Source organism: Alternaria hordeiaustralica, assembly GCF_023758085.1.
Source record: "Alternaria hordeiaustralica strain BMP 2776 chromosome Unknown scaffold_7, whole genome shotgun sequence".
NCBI lineage: Eukaryota > Fungi > Ascomycota > Dothideomycetes > Pleosporales > Pleosporaceae > Alternaria > Alternaria hordeiaustralica.
Genome location: NW_026056779.1, coordinates 732726 through 751634, shown reverse-complemented (window position 1 = coordinate 751634; position 18909 = coordinate 732726). Strand labels below are relative to the sequence as shown.

The window sequence follows — 18909 nt, the reverse complement described above, 5'->3', positions numbered from 1 at the left end:
TCATTACCTGCTATACTCGTGACCCACATGTTTATATGTTATATAGAAGTCAGAACGCGGCAGTGGGGCCTATGAGAGGTCAGGATAGTGCACTTCCGGGTGCTCAATCGCAGATACTTGCTCATATTGCGGTATGCCACAGCAAACTCATCACCTATGAACGTGTTTCCGGTAGCGGAAATAAGAGATGCAACTCGTGGCTGACTCCCGAGGCGCACCGACGTTGTTGTTGCCCGGTTAAAGGGAGGGTTGACACACGCTACTCGTATGACTGAGCAAGTTTGCGGTCGTTGTGATTGGCGAAATTGTCCAGCGCATATGAGGTGACGGGATGCTGGTAATTATGCCGCTCAGGATACGTGATGAGTTTTCAACTTCGCAAACGGTTCATTATTTGTTTTAGTTAGACGCGCGACTCCTGTGCACCTTGAGAGTGGTGACACAAAGCTTCGCGTTAAATGTCTACATGCGGGCTGTGAATAGGAGTGGCACGAGGTACATCAAAGCCGCTACACCTCTTCAAGCTTTTGTAACACTTCCCAACTTTTCCATGAATGCCGCTTCTATAGGGGCTAGTTGAGAGCGCGTCGCAGTCATGCTCGCCATGAGGTAGATGACATTACCCAGTATGCGTGAATGAATCTGTACCTGTGATTCAGAAACATCGTGGAGTAAAGCATCGCGAAGGCCGACCGCTGCAGAAGAAGTGTAGCCTAGGTCACGTTAATGAAGAAGCTTGGAGGAGAAAAGATCGACATACCGGAGCCGCCTTCGTCAATGAGCGATACGGCCAGCACTGAACCCAGCGCGTTCACATACTCAACCCTCTCATGATTTGAGACGCTTGCCACGAAGGAGTCGGACCACATACTCCACACACGATTGCCGTTATCATGGCTTACCATCTTGTCCTCGTTCTCGGCCAAGTTCCGCTCATGGCCCAAGTTCAATTTCTCCATGATGTCTAGACTTGTGTTTGCAACGTGGCACCCGACTGCATGAGCGGTATAGCTATGTCCATGCAGGAGAGCTTCCGATTTCTCGTCGCCCAAGAAAGCCTCGAAGATGGATTGGCTGGCGCTGGTAATCGAAAGCGGAAGCAAACCTCCCGTAAGCAACTTCGCATTCACGCTTATGTCCGGGTGGATATCAAGGAATGAGGCCGCAGAGAAGCGGCCCAGACGGTACAAACCAGTGAACACCTCATCAAACATGACAGGAAGACCAGACCAAGCATTCTCCTCCTTCGGAGATTCCGTAACCTTGGAGCCGTTTGCAAAGTCGTAATGACGGACGACGCGCACTAAGCTTTGCTGGAAAAGCGGGTCCACGAATAGCATACCTCCGGCTCCGAGGACGACAGGCTCTAGTACCAAGGCACCGAACTTCTTGCCTTGCTTCTTGACCAGCTCGTCTAGTGTTCTCTCTATGTAGGCCTCGTACTGCGCCGATCTACCTCTGGTAGCGAAATCGAATATCCCGTCTTGACTCTCAAAGTTCTGAGCTGGACCCAATTCTTCTTCCATGCCCTTAGGCGGTTCGACTACCCATTGGCCATTCTTGAGCTTGAAGGTCGGGTAGTCAAACCAGAATCCGCGACCGCGATACCAGTCGACTTTCTCGTTGAAGACACAAGGTTCAGAGGCATCCATGGCCCCAATCGTGTCTCCGTGGTAGCTGCCTTTGAGTCCAAGGACGCCAACGGCCTCTTTCGCGCTATCCCAGCCATAGCGCTTACTGGACGCACGAAGCGCCATTTTGATACCGACTTCTGTCGCTGTACTTCCGTTGTCTGTGTAGAACACTTTCCTCAAACGAGTCCCTCGTGGCGAGCCCGAAAGTATCTTTTCCGCTAGAGTGAGAGCTGGTTCGTGTGTGGCGCCGGCGAACATGACATGACCATAGCGTCCTGCTGCATATGCTGCTTCCAGTGCCAATCGCGGATTACCGTGTCCAAGACCTTGCGTCCACCATGATGCGGAGCCGTCAAATGCTGGGTACAAGGTCTGGTTCTCAGGATGGGGCACCTCTTCATTTCCCTTGTGCTTGACCTGGAAGAAGTCGCCATATGCCGAATCGATGACTAGTATGTCGTTTGCGTTCTTCACATGCTTGTGCTGTGTGAAAGGATGCCAAATCTTGTCCTCGGTTTCGTACGGCATAGATCCTAGGCGGCTGAGTCGCTGGTCGTGGCGATGAATCAGCTCCTCAGCCATTGATTCTACCATTTTGCTGTCACTTTCCGTGTTGTAGTAATTCCGCATAATCTCCGTCTCTTCCTTGGTGCCTGGTGCAACGCCTTGAAGGTCCGGAATCCATTGTAGTTTGTAAGCTGGTATACCCATATCCATGAAATACTTCTTTAAGTAATCCGCGTTCTCATATTGGCTCTTGTCGTCGAAACACACAACAGCATCGATATCGTATCCTCGCATGATCAGGGATTCCGCAGCTGATATAGTAGACGCGATGCCACCTAACCGATGGTCGCCTACAAGCACCGCTGGAAGTCGTAGTGGTCGGAAGATATCCGCCTGTGGCGTGCCGGAAGGTCCAGGACTGAGGACTCCACCAGCTGTCTCAATGATCGAGAATAGCCGACCCTGATCTAATGTGCCTGCTGCTTTTTGGACAGTCTTGAACACCGTTTGACTGATGAGCTCATCGCTGGGCTTTGCTAGTTAATCACCGTTGGCGAAAGCACAATAATAAAGGTAGAACTCACAATGTGTTTCGAACCTCTTGCCGCAACATGCGGGCTCACAGCTTTGTCGAATTTGAAGAGTGTGGAAACACGCTGGCCAGTGTACTTGTGCACATAGCTAGCGTACAGTCAGCCCTTGTGTCCCAAATATCTGTCGGATCACGCAGCACCACACTGACCTATCGTCGGCTTCATCAGCTGGGCCTGTAGATACAGGCTTTACATATTGCACTTTGTAAGGCCCGTGGCGTAACGGCGATGCCCTGCTCTTGAGGCTTGCCCTACCGAAATGCGCACCCAAGAGCGTCGAGAAAACTGTTTTGCCAACTCCCGTGTTGGCACCATAGACCTGAACAGCAATCGCGTTCGTCCACAACCCTCCTGGCACCTTCGCCATTTCTTCTTTTACTGCCCGTTAGTGGTGAGTTGAGGAAGGTGCTATGGTAGATGGCTACACCTGCATGCTGTCCAATGCGGAGAGTGCGCTAGTGGTTCCGCGTCCACACCGACGCTAAACATGCAGGTACAAATGTAATGAGTCAAGCCGCATCTCCGACGGCATCGAGGCGTCAGCTTATGCGGTCTTTTAGCTAATGAGTATGTTTTTACTTTTGACAGGTTTCGACAACGCGGATAGCCGCGGCAGACCCCACGCTTCCTTCCCGCTTTCCGCTGATCCTACCACACGCCAGCCATTTGGTCAGCTCCACACCATCACTGGAGGTCACGTTATCGTGGGTCAAAGGCGTTCCTATCATCACCTTCACAGGAAGAAATGGGGAGCAAAATGCATTCGGCGCCGTTGCAAATCAGGTTACAAGAACTACTCGATCGCCGACGGACAAACGCAACACTCCGCAATCTGACATTACCACTCCAAAATCAGACCGACTTCTCGTCCAACGATTTTCTATCGCTATCCACTTCGCCACAACTCAAATCGGAGTATCTTCAAGAGCTGCAAAGAATTGATTTGCCATTGGGTAGCGGCGGGTCAAGACTCCTAGATGGCAACTCGACGTACGCCGAACAACTGGAGCAAGAGATTGCCAACTTCCATGGAGCCGCATCTGGACTGCTGTTTAACAGTGGTTTTGATGCGAACGCCGGCTTCTTTGCGAGTGTACCGCAGCCGGGAGACGTGATAGTCTGTGATGAGCTCGTACATGCAAGCGTTCATGATGGCATGAGGTTATCACGAGCGGGGAAGACGATTGCTTTTGAACACAACTCCATATCTGATCTAAAGAAGACTCTGGTAGCAGTTCTTGGTGAAAATGATGGCGTACGAGACAAGAGCTGTAATGTGTTTGTGGCATTGGAATCCATCTACAGTATGGACGGAGACGTATGTCCGTTGAAAGAGATGGTGGAGGTCGTAGAAGAAGTCTTGGGCCCTGAACGAGGATACATCGTTATGGACGAGGCACATTCCACTGGAGTATTAGGGCCAGAGGGTAGAGGATTGGTTTGTGAACTAGGCCTAGAGAAACGTATATTCGCGCGACTACACACCTTTGGCAAAGCCGTAGCGGCGAACGGAGGTACGTCTTATATCATTCTCTCCAAGTCTGTGATGTATGCTAAGCAATTGACAGCAATCCTTCTCGGCTCAGACACGTTGCGTCATTACCTCATCAACTACGCACGTCCGCTCATCTACACGACATTCCTCTCTTACCCCTCGCTGGCCCTCATACGCTCTTCGTACCGACTACTTCAGTCTGGTCAGAGCGTGAAACTACAAGCCCATCTACAGCATCTCACCCAGCATCTCTACACTAGCCTCGGTCATCTCCAAAGACACTCGAAATCGGCTAGTCAAGCACTCACAGTTCCAAGTGCATGCCCGAGATCGCCTATATTCGCAGTACAGCTGGCAAGACCAAAGGTTCTAGCAAGCTTTCTGCAAACTCATGGTATGATGGTCAGAGCCGTGGTACCGCCAACAGTGCCGGTGGGTACTGCGAGAGTGAGGATCTGCCTACATGCTGGTAACACATCAGCGGAGGTGGAAAAGCTCGTTGAATTGCTGGGAAGATGGTGCGAAAGTCAAGCCGCTGAGCAGTTACACAAGCATGTACAGGAAGAAGTCGTGCGAGCCAAACTCTAGCTTGGAATAGAAACAACGCAACCCAGAGTTATAATAGTGGACTCATGAACTTCTTTATTTCTCCATCATGTTGTGAGAATGACTTTGTATAAACCACCTCTACCCTCAAGCGAGCGCCTGAACAGTAGCCTCCGCCTCAGCAGCCGCAACAACCGCTTCAGCTTCATCCTGTCCCGGAAGCTTGCGCTGCTCTCCAATTGTCTCCTCCATCTTCATAGGCCTCAATCCCCACCTGCCAAACATAGCCTTGTCTTCTTCCCAACCGTTGCAAGCAGTAGTCAACATTTTCTCACCTGTGAAGACGGCATTAGCGCCCGCTTGGAAACACATAATCTGCTTCTCCTCGCGCATCGTGTGGCGGCCAGCCGCGAGACGGATGATGGTGGTCGGCATGACGAGTCGTGCGGTAGCGATGGTACGGAGGATGGCGTCGAAGGAGATGGCTTGTGTCTCGCCGAGTGGAGTGCCTTTGATCGGTACTAGGGCGTTGACGGGGAAGCTCTCGGGATGGGCTGGTAGTGTTGCGACGGTGTGGATGAGACCGACGTGGTCACGAGCCTTCTCGCCTAAACCAAGGATACCGCCGGTGCACACATGAATGCCGGCTTCTTGAACGTTCTTGATGGTGGCGAGTCGCTCGTCGTAGGTGCGTGTGGTGATGACACTGGGGTAGTGCTCCCGGCTGGTATCAACATTGTGGTTGTATGCAGTCAATCCAGCGTCTTTGAGCTCTTTTGCTTGCGCGGCATCAACCATACCTGTAGTGTAGGAACGAAGTCAGTGTATGTCTCACATGCAGCTCGTAAACTCGGTTCTTACCCAAAGTAACACATGCCTCCATACCCATACCGCGGACCCCCTTTATCATCTCCTTGATGTTCTTGAGATTGGTCTTGCGGCCTCGCATGTCTCTCCAGGCAGCGCCCATACAGAATCTTGAGCTTCCATTCTCTTTTGCGACCCGCGCAGCCTCCAGGACTGAGTCAACTGATGACAGTTTCGTGGCCTTCAATCCTGTGTCGTAACGCGATGACTGCGCACAGTAGGAGCAATCCTCGCTGCAGCCTCCAGTCTTGATGTTGAACAGTGTGCACATCTGGATAGCGGCGGGGTCATGGAAGCGCCGGTGCACCGAAGCCTACAACGGGATTGATGAGACATTGTCCCTCCAAATGATGATAGAGCTGTGTGACATACCGCTGCATGCGTAAGGTCAATCAGCGAAGTATTATAGACTTCAGTAATCTCCTCCTTCGTCCAGCTGGTCCTGGGAGCACTTGCATTGAGCGCGTTCTCGAAGACGGAGCCTGTCCGCGCTGGTGAGCGTAATTGTTGAGTTCCAGGGTCGACAGGGGTATCGAGAACGGTGCTGAAGGAGCGGGTGATCTGCAGGGAGCGAGGCGCGAGCGACAAGCCCCGGCCTGTTCGAAGAAGCACTCTTTGAGCCATTGCGAAAGGTCAATTGATGCTCGATACGAGTCGTCGAAACCACGTACAGTCAACAGGTGCCTCAAACTAGCTGCCCGCTCACGGCTTACGGGAGACGGCTCTAGGGCTCCAGGAACGCGTCGGCCTGCGTTGGTAGATCAGCGTGGGACTTCCGCCAATCAGAATCGAGGCAATGACCGCGGGGTTCCGTGGCGTCTTTACATTATCTAACCCCCTTAGACCGAGCGGTCCAGCCAAAAGCGCCGAGGTAGTCATATAACTCAATGGCTAGTATCGCTGATGTCGACATCGAGTGGAGACTTTTAGGTTTGTTGATGTTGCAAGGTTGCAATTGTCTTCCCGAGGGCCTACCCCAAACCACACCTCCAATTCCAGTCTGCTGCATCACCTCCCCAAGACCGTCTGTTTGATGTGGTTCAGCGCACTCCCCGCTCTCAGCCACTTCAATTGACCGTTGCTGTAACTATGGTTGAGCGGCGCGATCCACTCTCCTGCATTATTCGCGCGCACCACACGCATGCTAGCCTGCCTTCCCGGCCGTAGCTCGCCGTCTTCAACACCTTGTAGCGTAATGCGATCGCCCAACTGGATGCGATCGTAGTCCTGGGGATTTGCAAAAGTCAGAGGCAGCATGCCCTGCTTCTTGAGATTGGTTTCGTGTATTCTGGCAAAAGAGCGCGCTATGATCGCGACACCACCGAGGAAACGCGGTTCTAGCGCTGCATGCTCACGCGATGACCCTTCTCCGTAGTTGAAGTCCCCGACAATACACCAGTTTACACCTTGATCGCGCAAGTCTCGGGCGACTTCATGCACAAGTCCGATTTCGCTGGTTAGTGGGTGGACCGTGTGGCCGAGCAACTTGGAGTCGGAACCTAGGAAGGCGTTCGAAGCTGCAAGAAGCATGTTGTTGCTGATGTTCTCAAGATGACCACGAAATTTGTACCACGGGCCTGCGGGACTAATATGATCGGTCGTGCACTTTCCTTGGACTTTGACGAGAATCGGCATGTCTTTCGTCAAGCCGGGAGACCAGGGTGTGAAGGGCTCAAGTATTTGCAGACGCTCAGACTGTGGGTCAATGTTGACTGCCACATCGTCGGCGTCATGGACTGGGGCTTGGTAGAAATCTTCGCCCACGACGAACTGCATGGGCAACTCGACATTCTTTGGTGCTGTAAACTGGAACCCCTGCGCTGACCCTTCGATTTGAAGAGAGTCGATGACAGGATTGAAATCTAGCCTTCCAGAGTAGGCAAAAGCCGTCACCATCTCTGGAGAAGTCACAAACGAACAGGTCTCTGGGTTTCCATCGTGCCGGCCAACAAAGTTGCGATTGAAACTGGAAATTACTGTGTTTCTCTCGCGGCCTTTGACATCGACGTCTGTACGCTGCCATTGCCCTACGCAAGGGCCACAAGTCGTGCTCAGCACAACAGCACCTGCCTCGCGCAAATTCTGCAGTATACCGTCCGACTCTGCAGTCGCGCGTATGTCTTCGCTACCTGGGGAGACCAGGAAAGGTGTCTTCACTTTCAGCAAACCAGCAGCCTTGGCCTGCTCGACAAGCTGCGACGTCTTGTATAGATCTTCGTATGAGCTGTTGGTGCAGCTGCCTACCATGGCATGACTAACTTCGACAGGCCAGTCGTTCTTTGCTACAGCATCCTTCAGTTCTGAAAGAGGATGCGAAAGATCCGGAGTAAAGGGACCGTTGATGTGTGGTTCTAGCGAGTCTAGATCAATTTCGATGACCGTATCATAGTGCTTCTCGGAGCCATCATCTGCGGTCAGCAGGATATCCTTGTAGCCGTTTGCGAGACGCGCGATATCTTTCCGCTTCGTCGCCGAGAGATATCGATTCATGGCTTCGGAGTAGGGAAAGATACAGGAAGTCGATCCAATTTCGGCTGACATGTTGCAGACGGTTGCCATGGCCGTGGCACCCAACATCTGCGTACCCGGGCCAAAGAACTCAATCACCTTGCCCTTTCCGCCTGAAACAGATAGTATACCGGCGAGTTTGCAGATGATATCCTTTGTCGAGGCCCATCCATGCAGGCTACCAGTAAGTCGTACGCCTACAATCTGTGGGCACATGAGCTCCCAGGGCATACCAGCCATCGCATCGACTGCATCAGAACACCCAACCCCAATGCCAAGCATTCCCATGCCGCCGGCATTGGGCGTATGCGAGTCCGTCCCGATGATCAGGCCTCCAGGAAACGCATAATTCTCGAAGATGGTGGTGTGGATGATGCCGGCACCCGGTTTCCACCAGCCGATTCCGTATTTCTTCGCTGCGCTGCTGAGAAACGCGTAGACCTCGCGATGCTCTTTTCTTCCACGGACAAGGTCCTCTTCAGCACCGTCGCGCGATACGATGAGGTGATCGCTGTGCACTGTTGTCGGGATCTGGACTTTCGGGAGGCCTGCGCTGATGAACTGCAGCAATGCCATTGTGGCTGTCGCATCATGACATGCGACTCTGTCTGGGCGTAGGTGCAGCAGCGTCTCTCCACGCCTGATTTCGTCTAGGGACCAGTGGTGCTCGTCTGAAGTGTAAAGGTGACTATACAGCACCTTCTCCGTCAAGGTCAACGGGCGCGGAGAGCCATGTCTAACAGACTTGAGCTGCAAGACCTGTCGGTCGTAGTCGAGTGGTATGCTTGCATCGAGAGGGCTGATCGACACGCGCGGTGCAAGCGAAGCCAGACTCCTCGCATACGAATTGCTACATCGATGTAGAGGGTACCTTCGCGCTGCAAGTTTAGTAGTAAGCATGACTCGGTGATGGCTTGGAAAGCACAGGAGGAACAACACAAGCCATGTTTGCGACGTTGTGAGCAAAGGCAGGTCGGAAACATGCTCCTTATCCGTAGCCGGTCGGCTTTTGAATCCAGCGCTAGAATCTCGGGATATCTTTTGAAGCCGAGCAGAACAGTGCCGAGGGAACTATGGACAATAAGGAGTTTGAACAACCACAAACAATAGGGCAAGCCACCAAATGCGAGGGCATGGAACCTGCATTTTCACACGAAGGACTCGTCGTAGTCTTCAGCATGCATAGTAATTGTGACGGAAGCTGATTAGTCTGCCTTTTCTCGAAGTTGGCGCATGAGCCGAAGTTGGGTATCGATAGGGATATGAAGCAGATGCGATAGGTCTATTCTACAAAGCAAGAGCGTTTCGAATGTGTTCGCGTTGTCGCGTCGCGTTGGTATCGCGTTCCAACGCAGTCGCCAGCAGCCCATCCCCCCAACCCTGCAAGTTCTAGAACACGATGACGTAGCGTCCCGTCCCTCCACCAAACTTCCTTCTACACCTTCACACCCACCCCAGCAACCACATCACCAACAATCCCTCCAACCCCAGCTTCGAGCTGTCTCAGACGCCCTCCTCTGTATCAACCATGTTCTCCCCCTCCATCTACACCGTCAGCGTCTTCCAACTCGGCCTCACCTCGACCCTCAGCGCCTACGGCCTCTACCTCTCCTACCAAAACATAACGCGCCTGCAGCAATACGAGAAACAGAGCGAAAAGGCTGCAGAATGGTCAAATACTGCGGCGCAAAGACTGCACAAGACGCGGTCAACGCAGACTAGTGGGACTGTTACGGTTTGTCATTCCCCTGTTAGGGCCAACGCGAGAATATGTGTAGCTAACAAGATGGTGATAGCTACTACTCAGTTTCCTTACCTCCACGGCCCTCCTCATCGTACCTAGTCTCGCGTCTACAAAAGTGCTGATTGGGGCTGGCGCGGCGAATGCGGCGGCTGCGTACCTCGCGAGGGTACACATGAACAACTTTTGGAACGACAGGAATCAGACGAAGATCCCGTTTGTCGAGAAGTTCAATGAAGCGATACGGGGTAGTGAGCTTGTGGTGTTATTGCTGGGCACACTGAGTCTGGGATGGGCGGCAGCAGGAGGCGTATGGGCGGGCATGGCGAACGGTGGCTCCGGGATACTGGGCCTGGGTGTTTGGGGGCTGGTTGTAGGCGGGAGGGTCATGTCGATTGCGCCGCAGATGGGGTGGACGAGTACTCAAAGCTAGAAAGGGAAACGAAAGAACGGTCTACTTCGATTTCATGTATACGGGTATCTTGAACGATAATTATGACTTCACGTCTCCCACCTCACTCATCTCGCGTACCAGCCGCACACTATCCGCTTCTCTGACCCAGTCTTCTATCCTTGCACCAACGTCTCCTACTAGCTTCTCGTACGTCTCGTTGATGAAGAACAGCGATGTATGTGCTGTCACCTCATCCATGTTCTCCATGAAGACGCGTATCCATGTGGGGTCTTTGTTTCCATCTGCGTCTTTCGGTGGTAGCATGCAGAATTTCTTGAGCTTCTTAGGTTTGGTGGGCGCGCTTTCTTCCGACTCGGTCTTTGGTCGATGACTGTTCTGACTGTCCATCGTGGAAAGGGTGTAGGAGGAATCGGCGCGGCCGTCTGGTGTGTCTTGACGCATGATTCCGCTACGGGAGAATTGGTAGTTGGCGTATGGATGCTGGGGGTTGTGTTGAGTTGGCTCATCGTCTCCCAGTTCAATAGCACCAATGTCCTCTTCCAGGTCAGTCGTAGCACGTTTTGGTTCGGCTTTGTCTTCTGCGGGTATCTTCCCATCGCGCAAGTCTGCTTCTCGTTGCCTTTGCCGCGCTTCTTCTTCCCTCTGCTCCGCCTCCGCTTGTCGCTGTTCTCTTTCTTTCTGCCTTTGCTTGTCCTCTGCTGACATGTTGTTGGCCTCTTCAGCCTTCTTCAGCTCTTCTTTCTCCTGCTCCTTCCTTGCTTTCTCCCGCTCTTCTTGCCTCTTCTTCTCTTCCTTCTCTCGGTCCTTCTTCTCTTTCGCTTTTTCCTTTTCCCATTTCTCTTCCATCTTGGTCCGTTCATTGATTGTCTTGTTGCGTGTCTTGACAGCTTTCTGATATACTTTGAGAGCCTGGTCATGCTCCTTCTCTGCAGCTTTGCGCTGGGCCTTGTCGGAGAATTGCATCAGATCAACAAATGGCGGCTCCTGCGGAATAGGCGGGATCTCTGGTAAGTTTGGAGGACCGCTGTCTTCGCGCGCTGGTTCCTCTAAAGTTTGAGGTGCTATAGGGCTGGTAGCCGAGAGGAGGTCTTGAGGGCTGACAGGCACGACACCGTCGTCTCGATGCTCGTGGACTTTAATGGATAGCGGCGGAGAATCTGCCATGGGTTCAGGATGCACGTGTGTCATCTCCGGCTCGGACGATGTGATCGATGAAGTTCTCGACCTCTCCTGTTCCTCTGTTTGAGCAGGTATATGTCGCGATGCCTCACTCGAAGCACTCATGTTGCTGTCCTGATGCTGTAGTTGCTGACTGGAGGAGCGGGATGGGGATGGTGATTTTGGAGAAGGCGACTTGGGAGATTTCGGCTTCTTGGGTCTCCCGGTACTTGCAGTGTAGTAGTTGACAAAGCGTACGCGAGGTACTGTGCGCCCTTGGCCAAACCCAGATCTCCTCCTGCTTTCGTCGTCTTCTTCAAGCGCGCGCACCCTTGCGTATCTGTTCTTTAATTCCTTGTAGTCGGCCATTGCGCTGCCAAACTCGAAATGAGACTTGACGAGACCTTTAGTGGCTTCTTTCAAGCCGTCTTTGTAGTGTTTGGTAAGCCAGTGTAGGCTGTTTTCCCAGCCCTTCCGATTTGGCAGATTCACATCATTTGGGAATGCCGGGTTGTAATTGGGATCCGTAGGCTTTGGGTTAAAGATTGTACTCATTCTACTGGGCCTCTTTCCAACGTCGGCGTCTTGCACAATTGCATCCTGTGGCGTTGGTGGTGAACTGAAGATGCTGCCTAGTCCAGCTTTGATAATTCCAGGATGCATGCCCAGGAACGGAACATCGAAATTCACGATGCCAATGATGCGATGGCGGAATACTAGCGCGATATCTGCAGCGAGCAAGCCACCCATGGAATGACCGAGCAAGACAACGTCGGTCCATTGATCCTCGTGTGGAGCTAGCCTGACAGCTGTCAGTCCTGAGCATGTTGATGGGTGAGAGAAGCGAACCATCTCGAGAAATTGTCTCTCGCAATCTCAAGCGAATCCCTGGACTTGTATCTGGGATAGATTTTTGTGTGGACGACATGGGTTTCGGCGAGCGTGATAGTTACAAGATTGTGCACGTGGGCTGGGAAGCTCCTAAAACTTGTTTCGTTGCCCATGAAGCCATGAATGAAAACGAGCATTAGGCGCCGACGCCCGGTGTCTCCCTGCGAGGGATCTGGAACAAGCGACTGGGTTGAAGAGGAGCGCGGGTCTTGCGACGACATGCCCATGACGGAGTAGGGTGGAGGCGCATCACTTGTTGAAGAGTCTCGGGGAGGAAGAGGTGGTGGGCGTCTTTGGTGCTTTTGGGGGTCCATTGGTTGACTTGTTGGCGACGTCATTGCTGGGTCTTGGTGCACCTGTTACGACACAGGCGACACGCATGGGAAGAGGCACGAATTATATAACCAGTGTCTTGAAAACTGGGAAGTGTTTGCGAGGCTTGGAAGGCGTGCAGTACAGAGGGGCAATGTGGGGTAAAACGCGACAACTCATACGCAGGTCCGATACGAAGGACGGCGTATTCGCTCGCCACTCGCGTATTCATCTATACGCATGCTCAACAAGTAGGTATAACCTATAGACACGCGCTAGAAAGTCAAGACTGACTGGTTCGAGAGTGCGCACCGTCAGATTCCTGGATTTCAACGAAGAGAGACGTGCGCAACGCGATATAGTGGTCCACAAGCGGCAGGCAGTCGTAGTTGGGCGTGTGGAACCCGATGAGACGCACGCTTTCCTAGCAGAGACAAAGACTTCGGAAGCAGCAAGGGACGGAACTGCGGAATCTGGCGCGCCGCCGATCACCCCTTTGGTTATATCGTTATATAGACATTCTATATGTTTGTGTTTCGAAGTCGCGCTCGTGTCAGAGGATATTTGAAGTTCCGTGAATCCGTGTTAAAGTGCATGACTCGTGCGTATAGAGCTGATCGCTGAGGCCTTGTCGTTTAGGTTTGCTAAGGTCTGTGAAGCTATATGACGAATAGTCATGCACCGCAGAGTGGCACATCTCACAAGTCATGGAGGAATGAGGCATGCTGAAGGGCAGGTCTGGATCAGGAGGGTAATGTCATACGGCGTGGATGGCCTCGTTCTTTGTTCGGCGTGGTTCATGCGCGGTTGTTTGCTGACGCGATAGGCCAGGGGCTCCAGACAAACATACTAGACAGTGGCGCGTTCCAGAGAGGAAGCTCGTGATGTTGGTGGTGAACTATGAAGGCCACCCTAGCGAACAATGAACACTACTCGGGCTTGGCAATACGCCAGCCAGCAGACACGGGCCGGCGGTGGTGGAAAGGGCACGGCGGCAGATTGCAGCAAGCGAGTCCCCCAAGGCGACGAGCACGAGTCGGCGATGCTTGTGCGACAATAGCAATGGCAGGTGCGACAACCCAAGGGCGGCAACTAAGAATAACACCTTGACAGACTTTGCAGTGGGCCATGGCCCTGCATGCTCCGTTCCAGAATGCGGTACCTGAAAGGCCGTCGCTGGATGGTGTGGCGCCACTGCAGGTGCAAGCGGGACGGCTAGTTAGCAGCCCCTTTGGACCATGGTACGCCAATTCTCCGAAGTTGTACTGCCGAAGAGTGAAGCTCGACGACGCGCGACGGGTGGGCGAGGACGAGATTAAGCAAGAGATTGCCGTCGTCACCAGTCGTCATGGCAGCGAAGATCGCGTCGCTGCTTCGTGCGTGTGGTGATATCGTATGCCGGTGGGGCCTGCTATTCCTGGACATATCATCTCGGTTGCGGGCCAATCAGTCCCACAGGGCCCGTGCCAACGGCCGACGGACCCCAAACGGTTTCTCGTCTCCTCGCTGCATCTGGCTGGGCTGGAGCGTCGGCGTGCGCTGTGAAAGTGTCTGTGTCTGCTCCCTGTGTCCCGATCGCTCTTTCCCACGACGCTTCCGCCGCGACGTCGACAATTCCACGGACCCAGCGCTACCACGGCCAAGGGACCCTCAGGAAGAAGCTGTTGGAGCCGCCGTCGCGCGACACCCACACCACGTCTGGCCCACCCCGTTGCACGATACACGACGCTAGAAATTGCGTCCGCCGCCCGTTCCCCATAACCACGCCCTCCGCCCCCTCAACCGCGCGACCGTCGCGAAGCAAATGCTGGCCTATTGATCGCCTTCACGTAGGTCCTCCTCAAGTTCATCCTCCTGACATGTGAGTGCTGATCGTTGCCGCCTCCAGACCATCCCTCAGTCAGTCACCTGGCGTCCATTCTTTTGCCGACATTCACTCGCTCCCACCCAAACCCACTCCATTGACTGGACTCCCTGCATCGGCTGAAGCCCGTACGTCCGCTCATTCGCAACACCGTCCCTACAACACATGTACCGCCAAACCGCGCACCTCGCCACCGATACTCTGGAAGCATCGCCCTAGTCCGTATTACCTGGACCCGTCTCTAGACCTTTATGGACCCCGTTGCAACACCTCCCAGGATATCCAGAGTCGATTCGCGCTACCGTCACCGCGCGCAAAACGTCCCGCCCCAGAGCGAACCTGTGCCGCAACCTGAAGAGAAAGAGGAGGAACCAAGCCAGGTGGACTTTATCCCTGAACTGAGAGCCAGAGACAGCATGAGCAGAGGCCATCGCTTCTTTCACCGTCGTGCTGCGCTAGGCAACACGAAGGTTGTCACTGTCGCCGTCGAAGTAGTCGGAACCGTCGATACCAGCGGAAGTTTCATCGCTCAGGAGACTATGGCGCCCGTCACACCTCAGTCCCCAGATGCACCTGCACTGCCGACTGCTGCAGCGGTCGCAGCGCCTTCACCCGCACCAGCGCCCTCGGTAGCACCCGCGGCGCAGCAACCACTGCCCTCCGCTCCCTCACCCGGTGTTCCAGCAGTACCAGCAGTACCTACAGTTGCGGCTCCTGTGCTTCCGTCCGTCCCAGCAGTCCCACCTTTCCCAAGTGACCTGGTGGTTCCCACCGTTCCTGCGTACCCATACTCTACAGGCGGCCAAGTCCCGGCCACCTCAGACTTGAGCGCATCTCCAATTCCAACTGGTGCCCCCATAAGCATTGCGACTCCATCTGCAGCCCCTGTGCCGCTATCAGATGTTAGTTTTATCTTGAACTCGACCGCATCTAGTAAGCCAGACGATACTGTCAACATGATCAAGTCTAACATTTCCAGGCACTGCTTCCTTGTTCTCATCTTCTTCATTCGTCTCTCTTGACAGCATCTCGGCGTCAACTGCGACTGACCTGATTGCGACCATCGCAGACGCTCCGACTCGCTCGACATCTTCATCGGCATCGCAATTCACGTCCTCGTCCGACGCAGCGTCATCTTCTCAAACTTCAGCAGAATCTGCTTTCACTAGCAGTACCGTCATCTCCTCGGATGCTGCGTCAACAACAGCATACTATGGTGGTGCCGGTGGGGATGCGTCTGGAACGGCGGCTGCCCCTGCTGCCACTACAGCAGGCATCTCAGATGCCGATGCCGACACCGCTCCTTCTCCACTTGAAACCCCACAGGTCGTCGGAAGTGTAGTGGGCAGTTTGGCAGGCGCTGCGCTCATTCTCGCCATAATACTGCTGCTGCTCAGACGTCACAAGCGGAAGCAGGGCGGTGCTTTACAACTCACTGGCGACGATCACACCGATAACAACCAGTCGATGAGGCAAGCACCCACCACAGCTAGTACTTTGGCTCCTATCGCCTTCTTGAACCGATTCTCTGGTTTGTCAGGCAAGACTGCGGAAACCAACCTCAGTGGTGGTGAACGCAGCTTTCAACGGGTGTCAGGGCGCAAGCTCCCTTCCGCCTTCAGCGAGGGCATGACATCAGATCAGTTCTCTCGTGGCGGCACAATGTCTGGATCTTCTTTCTACCAAGATGAACACGGCACATATGGCGGTCCCGGCATGTCAAAAGAGTTTGGCAAGGAGATCGGTGACAGCCCAACGAACCGAGAGTCAGGACCAATGAACATTCGACCCAGCCCAGCCAGGACACCAGTCATACGGCATCCTGATGATGGCAACCCCTTCTCGGACCGTCACTATCTCAGTCCGCCCCAATCTCCAAATCCTGACGCCCCACCTAGAGGCACTCTTGGTAGAAGTCTGCCTTCGGCGGATGGATCCAGGTCATCTCGGTTTACAGAGAACGTTTGAACGATCTACTAGTCTTTTGTTGCCTTCTTACTCTCGCTCCAGCATCTGTTTTGCCTAACGACACGCATGAACGTGCGTATTGCTCACCTCGCATTGTACCCACCATCTCGCATCTCTTGTCGGTCTTGTCTTGTATACCCCAGGATCCGCTCGACATGTTCCACTACTCACCACATACTGTCCTTAATCCGGCCGCAATCTGGCGGCCCAGAACTAATGTCTTGTCGGATTCCTTTACTGTTTGTTGTTTTACTATAGTCGTTTTCAGTTCCATTCTTCACGATACTGCCGGATCGGGAACGGTGCCTAGTTTCATACCCCCTGGTTGTTGCTCTCAAGGAGAAATCTCTGGGTCTAGACCATTTGTTTATATCGGCTCTGTGGTCCGTGTATATATTCTACGCTGTGCTTCCTCGAAGCCGGCCTCGTGCATATGGTCGCCATGTTTGTCATGTATGTTGGGGCGCGAGGGCAATTCGGACTAGAGGTCTCGACTATAGGGTTGGCGGAGTTCATAGTGGTCTCTCCCAATGCTCAAAAGTTTTGGTCTTGCAAATTACAGTCTGACGTGCGTGCACCTCATTGATCCAGTGATGCATCGGGTAAGTATGCATGCTGCTTACCACGTTTCTATTTCTAGCACAAGATGCAATACTAGCACACATAAGGCTGCTGTATTTCCTGTCCTGGCCGGCGCAGCCTGCATTACCGTTTCCTTAACACGGTCCATGTCATGTTCATCACCTCCGTGGTCTTTTGATAGGGTACTTGGCATCCTCATGACATCGCTCTCGGTTGGCCGGCCGCGGCTCAGCCCCACCCGTGCTTGCCTAACCGTAAGCACCGCCCCAAGATCGACGGTAGTACCGCCTAGCGTCACGTAAGGCTTCCCAGATAGACATGATTAAATGCCAATGCCGACACCAGACTCATACCTATTGCTCCTACTATCTGACTCTCAACTCCAGAACATCACGCTAACCTACACTACCTACCGTTCGCGCACCTATCCCTAAGACCTGACGATAAGCAACCACAGCAGCAACAACCCCAACATCACCACCACCAGCCTCGCAACCCCCAAACACCCACACAACCATGGCCCTCGCACCAGCCCCCCAGCCCATCGGCGTGTTCCCGCAATTCTTCGCCGCAGGCCCCGAAACGCTCGTGCTGAAAGAAAAAGTCATGTCCCTCAGCGGCGACAGCTTCAGCATCAAACTCGCAAACGGCACGCCCGTGCTCAAAGTCGAAGGCAAAGTCATGAGCCTGACGGGCCGCAAGAAGATGTTCGATATGCAGGGTAACCACCTGTGCAGCATTGTCAAAGAGCATTTTCATATTCATTCCACGTATGTGGTTGAGAGTCCCAATAACGAGAAGATTATGGAGGTGAAGAGTAGTTTTAAACGTAAGTTTTGTGTCTTGTTCGTGATGATGATCTTGGGAGATGTGAAAGAGAGGAATTTCGAAACGATGGGCGTGATTTGATATTTGATTCCAGAATGGTCTTGGCTGACGATGGGATACAGTGTTTGGAAGCAAAGCAACAGCAACATTCACCTCGCAAAACGGCAAGCAAGAAAGCCTCACTATGAAAGGCGACTTTTTCGATACTCAGGCTGATATCCTGGATGAGGCGCAAGGAGGCACGTATCTCCCCCTCTCCTCCCTCCTCTCCCTTCCTTCCCCTACCCTACCCACCCCACCCCTCCCCCAACCTCCATACTAACCCCTCCCCTTAGGCCTCGTCGTCGCCCGCATCGACCGCAAGCTCCTCAGCGGCAAAGACATATTCTTCGGGCAGCAGACCTACGGCGTGCAAATCGCACCGGGCGTCGACATGGCGCTCATCGCCGCACTGTGCATCTGCCTCGACGAGAAGAACAACGAGGGGTCATAGAATAACTCGAAGAGGAAACAAGTGCCGTATGTGCTTACTTTGGTAAACAAGGCGACTAAAGGGAGGAGTAGTACGTGGATGAATCAGGCGACTAAGGGGAGGAGTGGGGCTTGGTGGGAGAGGGTGGAGGGCGTGGGGATGAGGAGGGGGACTTGGTGATGGGGAGGGGAGGTGTGGTGTTTGTTGTGTATACCCTTTGCGTGGAATATTGATGTTTCTTGCTAGTCTATTAAACTGTTTCGTGTGGTTGATGAGGTGTCTGATGATGAGAGAGGCTTGTCGAAAGTTGATCTCGTCACGCGTCTCCGTGGGAGATCACAGTGCTTGAAACACGTATATCGTGGTTGCCAAAATCATGAGGCATCACCAGACCATACATGGTCTAACCAATGTGACTAAACGGCACGACCCATGACGCACAGTCACGACAGGAGAACGAAGAGTGAAGTATATAATCTTGATATTAAAGAGCGTCTTTAGTTGCTTATCACTCACTCATCTCCATCC

At 53.3% G+C, this 18909-nt stretch overlaps 8 protein-coding genes across 8 annotated transcripts; 4 read left to right on the top strand and 4 right to left on the bottom strand.

The window, feature by feature from the left end:
- Positions 1 to 519: 519 nt before the first annotated feature.
- Positions 520 to 3101, bottom strand: J4E84_004685 (uncharacterized protein; the record flags this gene model as incomplete). The annotated part of the gene is made up of 3 exons (XM_049387288.1): positions 520 to 713; positions 761 to 2667; positions 2884 to 3101. The coding sequence occupies 3 exons, from the start codon at positions 3099 to 3101 to the stop codon at positions 520 to 522; spliced, it is 2319 nt and encodes a 772-aa protein (XP_049245061.1).
- A 378-nt stretch (positions 3102 to 3479) lies between these two features.
- On the top strand, positions 3480 to 4817 carry J4E84_004684 (uncharacterized protein; the record flags this gene model as incomplete). Its single annotated transcript, XM_049387287.1, has 2 exons — positions 3480 to 4248; positions 4303 to 4817. 2 exons carry the CDS (start codon positions 3480 to 3482, stop codon positions 4815 to 4817), a joined length of 1284 nt encoding a protein of 427 aa, XP_049245060.1.
- A 105-nt stretch (positions 4818 to 4922) lies between these two features.
- J4E84_004683 (uncharacterized protein) lies at positions 4923 to 6266 on the bottom strand (the record flags this gene model as incomplete). Its single annotated transcript, XM_049387286.1, has 3 exons — positions 4923 to 5575; positions 5637 to 5955; positions 6015 to 6266. The coding sequence occupies 3 exons, from the start codon at positions 6264 to 6266 to the stop codon at positions 4923 to 4925; spliced, it is 1224 nt and encodes a 407-aa protein (XP_049245059.1).
- Positions 6267 to 6650: 384 nt separating this feature from the next.
- J4E84_004682 (uncharacterized protein) lies at positions 6651 to 9050 on the bottom strand (the record flags this gene model as incomplete). The annotated part of the gene is made up of 1 exon (XM_049387285.1): positions 6651 to 9050. The coding sequence occupies one exon, from the start codon at positions 9048 to 9050 to the stop codon at positions 6651 to 6653; it is 2400 nt and encodes a 799-aa protein (XP_049245058.1).
- A 628-nt stretch (positions 9051 to 9678) lies between these two features.
- Positions 9679 to 10324, top strand: J4E84_004681 (uncharacterized protein; the record flags this gene model as incomplete). The annotated part of the gene is made up of 2 exons (XM_049387284.1): positions 9679 to 9885; positions 9947 to 10324. 2 exons carry the CDS (start codon positions 9679 to 9681, stop codon positions 10322 to 10324), a joined length of 585 nt encoding a protein of 194 aa, XP_049245057.1.
- A 60-nt stretch (positions 10325 to 10384) lies between these two features.
- Positions 10385 to 12316, bottom strand: J4E84_004680 (uncharacterized protein; the record flags this gene model as incomplete). Its single annotated transcript, XM_049387283.1, has 1 exon — positions 10385 to 12316. One exon carries the CDS (start codon positions 12314 to 12316, stop codon positions 10385 to 10387), a length of 1932 nt encoding a protein of 643 aa, XP_049245056.1.
- Positions 12317 to 14782: 2466 nt separating this feature from the next.
- J4E84_004679 (uncharacterized protein) lies at positions 14783 to 16499 on the top strand (the record flags this gene model as incomplete). The annotated part of the gene is made up of 2 exons (XM_049387282.1): positions 14783 to 15495; positions 15704 to 16499. 2 exons carry the CDS (start codon positions 14783 to 14785, stop codon positions 16497 to 16499), a joined length of 1509 nt encoding a protein of 502 aa, XP_049245055.1.
- A 1098-nt stretch (positions 16500 to 17597) lies between these two features.
- J4E84_004678 (uncharacterized protein) lies at positions 17598 to 18402 on the top strand (the record flags this gene model as incomplete). The annotated part of the gene is made up of 3 exons (XM_049387281.1): positions 17598 to 17910; positions 18032 to 18148; positions 18245 to 18402. 3 exons carry the CDS (start codon positions 17598 to 17600, stop codon positions 18400 to 18402), a joined length of 588 nt encoding a protein of 195 aa, XP_049245054.1.
- Between the last annotated feature and the right edge of the window lie 507 nt (positions 18403 to 18909).